The sequence below is a fragment of the Gallinula chloropus genome (genome assembly GCF_964237585.1).
Source record: "Gallinula chloropus genome assembly, chromosome: 5".
Classification (NCBI taxonomy): domain Eukaryota; kingdom Metazoa; phylum Chordata; class Aves; order Gruiformes; family Rallidae; genus Gallinula; species Gallinula chloropus.
In genome coordinates this window covers 33,097,710-33,105,400 of record NC_140090.1, presented here as the reverse complement: position 1 = coordinate 33,105,400, position 7,691 = coordinate 33,097,710, and the positions used below count along the sequence as shown (strand labels likewise).

General features: G+C 55.0%; 1 protein-coding gene across 1 annotated transcript; it reads right to left on the bottom strand.

Moving 5' to 3' along the window:
• Positions 1–6,398: 6,398 nt before the first annotated feature.
• Positions 6,399–7,464, bottom strand: ARL4C (ARF like GTPase 4C; the record flags this gene model as incomplete). The annotated part of the gene is made up of 2 exons (XM_084265102.1): positions 6,399–6,707; positions 6,890–7,464. 2 exons carry the CDS (start codon positions 7,462–7,464, stop codon positions 6,452–6,454), a joined length of 831 nt encoding a protein of 276 aa, XP_084121228.1. The 3' UTR covers positions 6,399–6,451.
• Positions 7,465–7,691: the final 227 nt, after the last annotated feature.

The window sequence follows — 7,691 nt, the reverse complement described above, 5'->3', positions numbered from 1 at the left end:
CACTCAGCCCTGATGAGTGTCTCTCTGCCCACAGGGCAAGCGGGAACATCCGGACCTGCAGTAATCTCTCCCACCCAAAGCACCATTTCCCTACCACCTAAGGTATAGTCCTGCACATTTAGCATCTTTAAGGTGAGCATCTGAGCATTGCAACTCCACCAACGTCTTTTTAGCCTGGTTGGTAACCTTCCTTTATGCCTGTAGAAAAGAAGCCTGGGGGCATGTCAAGTGATGTGACCAGGGTTAGGCAGGAGTCGGTAGCAGAGACTTAAAAAAATCCAGCAGCTTGGTGTCCTGCTTTCCTTCCAGCAGAAAAATATAGAAGCAGTGCCAGATGGGATTGGGAGCTTCAGGTCCAGCTGTCTCTCCAGACACCAACTTTTGAAAATGCGCCAACCTGACTTTCCCATTGCCCAGTGCCCACAAGCAGGTTGTTGTCCCTCTCCCCCATCATCCTGTGGCCATGGGGTCAGTGGCACTTCTCCCAAACTTACCCCCCCTTCATGCTATAATTAGTATTAGGGCTGTCAGGGAGGGAGGAGGAGGGGGTCATGAGGCACATAGGATTATTTCTGGTCACCTGTCAGCTGGTTATAGCTCCAGGGAACACCCAGAGGGTTTATAGGCTTTGTAACCCCCCTTCTATCAGTATTTTAACATAGTTGCTGGGGAGTTGCTCTTTTTTTTTTTTTTTGTCAGCTTTCCTCCTGTAAATCCCACTCGAGTATCTGAGGGAAGCAAATACAAGCTAAGCTGAAATAAACAGAATGGTTTATTAGAGCAAATACTCCCAAGGCTGGGCTCCCCATATTCCCTAGTCATCATGAACTACCCTTGATAAGCATATCCTTGTGCTGAAAACTCTCAATTTTGCTCTACTAGGCAAGCACCACCTTCTCTCCCCTTTTTATTTTGGCATGGTGATTGTGTGAAGTGCCTTAGTACCCTGCAGACCTGGCTCAGGGCAGTGGCCTGTTGCTGCTCAGACAAAGCAGCAGGTGTGATTTGGGGTAATTCACATTGAAGAGGCCCTAGGATGGAGCTGACTGAATTGAAAACAAAGCAAATTGAGTCCAAGTTTGAATCTGTGTGAGGGGTTTGGGTTTGGGTTTGTTTATTTTTATTTTTACTTCTTGTAATGGTTTATGGTTCATTTCAGAGATGTTCACCCTCACCCCACCCAAACTTTGCCCAGAAGTGCCTTGTGCTGTGTGATAAACCATCTCTCTTTGCATTACGCCGTGCTTCAAGGATTCAGTGCCCTACAAATTACAGTAACCAAGATGATCCTTTTAAAGATGCTTGCTTTGGAGGAAAATCCCGTTTGAAATAAAGCAGAGGGATTTAGCTTAACAAGGCAAACTGGGGAAAGAGAGAGAGAAGGACCCGTGTCGCCGAGACACCAAGACCTAGGTGGAGGGAGAACCTGCAGAAGAGGGACCGTGCAGCTCTCAGGGCGAAGGAGGTGACATGAAGCTCTGTCTGTGACAATGTGGGACGTGCCAAGCTGTTGGAGTGGCATTCCAAACACCCTTGTCTGGGAGAGTAAGAGAAGATTGGTGGCACTCAGAGAGGGTATGTCAGGGACCTGTGGCTCCTGGCCAGACCCCAGCCCCGGTCCTCACCGCTTCATTTGTGTCCTATGCAGGGGCAGCATTCTGGGGCCCTGCCCACTGGCCTTCATTCCACATGCCATGAGGGTTTCCCCAAATCACCAGGCTGGGGAACCACAGTTCCAGCATCACCGGCTGTTTGGCTGAACCCTCTGCTGGGGGAGGCGGTATGACAGCATAAATCACAGCCAGCGCCTGCCGCAGGGCACCGCAAGGTCAGCGAGATCCTTCTGAAACGTTTTCATGACAATTGGCCTTAAACATGCAAAAACCCCTGCTGACAAAAGCAATCTCTGGCCAGGAGGACGGGCTATGTGGCTTGAAGGAGGATGTCCATCCTCACAGCTGGAGGCACAAGGCGCTTTGCTTGCAAGAAGACACAACCCCCTCCCACCCCTTCCCGCAAGCCAGAGGCTTTGGCAGTAAAGAAAATCCCAAACCTGAGTCATCTCAGTTCAGCCCCCCCACCCCCTGCCACCATTCATGGGGCTGGGGAGTAGATCCAGTTGCACAAGCAAAGTCACAGCTTCTCAAAACCTACAAGCCAAACCCTTCTGGCTGGGGATTTTTTCCCTCCAGCATAGGGACAGGGATGATTCCCCCCATTAAACGTGGAGGAGGACAGCCCCCCCAGCTCCACGCAGGCACAGCAGGTCACCCTGTGTGTCCACAGGACACAGCACAGTCAGGGCTCTCTTGTGCACAGATAAGCCTGTACAAGGACACAGCACCAGCGTGCACCACCCTCTGCAGCAGGGAAACCACCACAAATCCACTCCCGCCAGGCAGGATTGGTGAGGACGGGTCCCATCACACTACAGAGGGTGCTGGCACTGCAGCATCCACCCCTGGGCTTTCAGATCCATGGAATTCAAGCCAGGAGAAACACACCATGTCCAGCACGTTGCCTTCAAAACAGGGCCGCAGGCACAAAGGGAAGCGATGGTCAGAAACATCTTCAGGCTGAACCAGACCATGCCACACGCTTTGCCACCCATGGGGCAGAGAGACAGGAACACGCTGATGATGCTCTGTGTGAGGAAGGAGCCTGTGAGGAGCTGCACCTTTTGGAGGCTCTCCACACAGCCACACAGCAGCTGAGCACTCACCAACTCAGTCCTTGAATGCCATGGACCACCATCCAGCTCAGCTACGAGTGATTTCTGGGTGTGCACCAGCAGCCTTGACAGGAGCTCAGTAAACCATGTCACTGGTTCGTGAGCCACTTTTGAGGTCCTGTGACCCTTTCGACCCCCAGAGCCCTGACCTTGCAGAGCAGACAGTATGTCCTCCCTTGGGCACACTGCATCCTACAAACCGAGGGGACGACCTGAGAAGCAGAGAGGAGCTCAGCACAGCCCTAGAGCAGGGCGAGCTCTCCCAAACCCTGCCAGACAGCACTTGCACGAGCTGCGTTCATCATTTCCTCTCTCCAGCTGCCATGTCATCATTTAAAAAAAAAAAAAGAAAGAAAAAGTCATTTACCACCCAGTTCTGGCTCTCCCTCTCCGAAATGTCACCCCAGTGTTTCCTGTGTCAGCAGCCACCCAGGAGCAGAGGCAGCCTCCAGCTCTGCAGCATCCTGTTCTTCAGCTGCCTGCCTGGTGCTTTAACCCCTGCGGACCTGGCTCTCTGCCACAGCTTCCCAGAGGCCGTGCGTTGGGAAAAGAAATAATAATAATAATAATAATAATAATAATAATAATAATAATAATAATAATAATGATGCCCCACTGAGCAACAACAAACACTTTCTCTCTCTTGCCTCTGAGTGCAGTGGCCTCCTTTGCATAGGTTTGAAATGAAAAGGGATGAGGGAAGGACCCACGCCACGTGCTCTCCCCAGCCAGCTGGGACGCAGAGAAATGAAGTGACCCACGGTAAGAGCTCAGATTTCATTAACTGCAAAATTATCGATGTCCTGGAGGGGCCAGGCTGCAGAGGGGCCGCCACGTGCCCCAGGCTGGGTGCAGGGTCACCCTCAGCACTTCACTTCTCCATCCCTGCACCCGTGGTTCCTCTATCTGGGGTGGTGGAGCTGCCTGGAGAGTGGAAGGAAGCAGGAGCAACCTCCTTCATCACAACACACTACAAGAACCGACTGTAAAGCACAGCATTGTTGGTTTTGAGAAATAAGCAGAACAAGACTTGTTGGGGTGTTTTTTATCAGGCCCTTTCATTGTATAAATAATTTATTTCGGTTCACAGCATTATGTCTGCATCTTTTAAAAAAAAATAAAAGAAGAAGAAGAAAAGACAGGAGGAACAGAGACTGACATACAATGGCCAGAGTAGGACGTGGGCAGCAGGATGTCCAACATTGATGGGAACACACTGCAGAGGTACCTGGGGAAACGAGTGTGGTACCTCGTGGCAGCTGCTAAAATAAAACCAAAGGTCATTCGAACACACTTAGGGAAGGCGCACAACCTTGCAAAGAAAAATAATAATAATAAGCCCCTTAACCACAGCTTTGCTGAGGCACCTCTTCTAGCCCACCGTAGGCGATGCGCATCTTCATACAGGGGAAAACTAGCCAGCATATGGCTGTGAAACGTTGCAGAAATACCACAGAAGCTGTTAGCTACTAATCGGGGAAAAAATACCCAAAACAAAGTCTTTTTAGCTATTGCAGGAAGCAATAGCCAGTGGGAACAGCTCCAGTGCAGCATCCCACCTGGCTCAGCTGAACCTTCACGCACGCGCTGCCGGTGGAGCGCGTGCTCAAGCGCTCTGCCGAACACGTCTCCAAGGGGATGCTCAGCTGAGCTGTGTGTAACAGACTCCCAAGGAAGGACCCAGCTCTCTGAAATCCTCCCCACCAGGCTTTCTGTGCCAGCATAGACCTACGTCTTGACAGTGAGGAGGCAAAACCCACCACTAATAGCCTGCACGTGTCCTGCTTCTGTCCAACCTGCTGGTGGTGGGGAAAACATATTATTATGGTTTTGCCTCTAAAACAGGTTGCTCTCCAAAGAAACAGCAAAGGGTTAATATATGTGGCTTCTGTGGCATCAAAAATAAATAATTTACTTTTTTTTCTTGTTTTCACTCTCTCTCTCTCTCTCTCTCTCTCCAGCAAGTACCAAAGTGTTAGAGGTGAAGACAAAGCAAAGCAAAGCGGGAACGGAGCCACATGAACTGATGGGACCAGCCCACTCACTCAGCACGCAAGTCGGGACTCGCGCTGGGAACGCGGGTCCCGCAAGAAGAGGAATACATACGACTTGGCTGCAACGTTTGTTTCCTCACGCCCAAAAGAAATACAAAAAAACAAACCAAAATAACCCCAACAACACCCCCCCCCCCCCCCCCCAAACCAATGCTAATTTGGAAGGTGCCGCGCTCTTCCCTGCAAGGGGAGGTCCCTGAATCCCAAAAGGGATTTTTTTTGTCTTTTGTCTGCTTAGTGGTTTCTCCTTGGCCGCTCTGGGACGGGGTTTTTAAACGGGAAGGCTGGTGTAACATCACCCAGAAAATCCTGCCGGGCTGCGGGGCTCAAAACTCGGGGTGTTTGGAGTGTATCTGCCCGCCTCCCCCACCCCCACCACACGTACACCCCGAGGGCGGCTTGCTTCTCCTTTGTGAGCAGCGTGGAAAGCCGGGACCCTGGTTTTCTCCTCCAGGTAGATGGCTTCCAGGCCAAAACAGAGGCAGCAAAGGGTCCCTAGGACCTCATTCCCCTCCAGGTACCAAAATGCCCACCTGCAGAAGGATGTGGTGAGGTGGGAGGGGCCCACACGGCCGCACCAAGGGCCCCTCTGTTTTCAGTTGGGTTTTAATCTTTATATATAAAACAAACTCACTTCCCACCCTCCTACGTACCACGCCCCCCCATCCACTGTTACCCGCCCCCCTTCTTCACACCCTGCCATGTTCCAGCAGGTTTTGCCAGCCCTGGTCATTGCACCTCCAGCAGCCCTCTGTCCTGCCCTGCCATGACATTCCCGCCCCCCCCAAACCCCCCCACTGCCCTGACCTCCTGCACAGGTAGCGGGGCGACACGCTGAGGGGGTCCCGCGAAGCCGCTTTTTTGGTGGGTTGTATGAAGTGACCCCCGCATTTGGCTCACCCAGCCCAGTACCAGAGACAGGGCTGCACCTCGCTATGCCCTCACTAAACAGGGGGGATGGGGAGGGGGGAGCGAGGGGTCCCCCAGCTCCTCAGGTACCCCCCAGCCCTCGGAGCACGCCCCTGCCTGTCACAGCACAGACCTGTGCGCTTCAGAGGGTGACACAATTAATTAAACCTCGAAGAAGGGGGACAAACACCCCCTCCCAAAATGCTCCCAGCAGCGCGCACCCAAAAACCTTGACTTTTTTATTGTTTTTTTGTTTAAAACAAACAGCTTAAAGCTCAGCACCAGTCAGCAGCTGCTGAGCACCCCCAGCGCTGCAGCCTTACCCTCCCCCCTCGTCATCCTCCTCCTCCCCAGGCTGCTGCCTCTCCTGGCTCTGCACCCATCCGCGCCCTAAAACAGCAGCCGGAGGAGGAGGAGGGGTGGGGGTGGGTGTTTGTCCCCATACCCATCACCCCACAGACATTTCGTGCTGGCCCAACCCAGCCCCCCCTCGCGTTTTCGACACCCCATCCCACCGACAAACGCGGGGGAGGGATGCTGGGATGCGGACAGGCATCGGGGCGCAGCTGGACACCCCCTCATCGCTGACCTTGCCGAGTCCAGGCGCTCCCTTCATACACACGCCCCCCCCCCCCCCCCCATAGCATTCATCCCTCCCCACCGCATCCCTGCTACGCTCCCACACCCCCCAAAAAAACCCACCCCAAACCCACAGGTTCAAGATCCAGAAGCACGCCGGGCTTCTCTCAAATGCACTTCAACAGGGTCCTGCCCTGTTCGCCCCCGGCACACAAAAGCTCCGCGGTCCCGAAGGACGGGGAGGGGGGTTGGGAGGGGGTCTCGCTTGTGTTTCCAACCCGACCCGGGGCCGCAGGAGGTCCGGACGCGGCCCGCGGGAGCACGGTGGTCCACGGGAAGGGGCGGTGGGAGAGGGGAGATCCCGGCTCTCACCCGCAGCCGGGATCTGGGCTTGGCTGGCGGGAGCGGCTTTGTTATCACCACCATTGTCTTTTCAATTGGAAAGGAGGCCAAAAAAAGGGGTTGGGGTGGGGGAGAAAAAGGGGGGGCGGGGGAACAAACCAAACCCAAACCCCGAATCGTAACAATTAAACCAAAAAGAATCGCTTTGGTTCTCTCTCCCCCTCGGTTCCTTTGTCTGCTTGCCCATCCCTCCCCGCATCTGCGGGGCTTCTACCGCTTCTTCTTCTGCTTGAGGGACTTCCTCCGCTTCAGGATCATCTCGTAGAGCTTGTCCATGCCCTCCGTGAGCCCCTCGCCGATGATGGCGCAGGCGGGCTGGATGTGGTAGGTGGTGGAAGGGGTCAGCTCATGGAGAGCCAGCTGCTTCTCGATCTCGGCCACTGGCAGGGACTTGGGCAGGTCCTGCTTGTTGGCGATGACCAGCAGCGGGGTGCCCTGGTTCTCGGCGAACTTGGTCACCTTGTGCAGCTCCGTTTTAGCCTCCTCCAGCCGGTCCACGTCCACCGAGTCCACCACGTAGATGATGCCATCGGTGCAGCGGCTGTAGGACTTCCAAAGCGGGCGCAGCTTCTCCTGACCACCCACGTCCCAAAAGTGGCAGCTGATACCTTTGGCCGTCCCGTTGCTCAGCCGGATTTTCTCCGTGTTGAAACCGATGGTGGGCACGGTGTTAACGAACTCGTTGAACTTCAACCGGTAAAGCACCGTGGTCTTCCCCGCCGAGTCCAGGCCCAGCATGACGATGTGCAGGGACTGGAAGGCGGAGATGTTGGAGGAGATGTTCCCCATGGCCACGGCTCCCGCCGCCCTCACAACCCCGCGCCCATCCCCGCGCCGCCGGCCCTGCGCGGGGGGCACGGCCCGGGGGGGAGCTGGGCTGCGCCGGGCGCGGAGCGGGCAACGGGCACGGCTCAGGCAGCGCGACTACACGCGGCGGCAGCGAGGGGGGACTGCCCGACACCGCCCCGCCCGGGAGGAGGGGCCGCGCCGCCGCCTTCCGATGGGGCCGCCCCCCT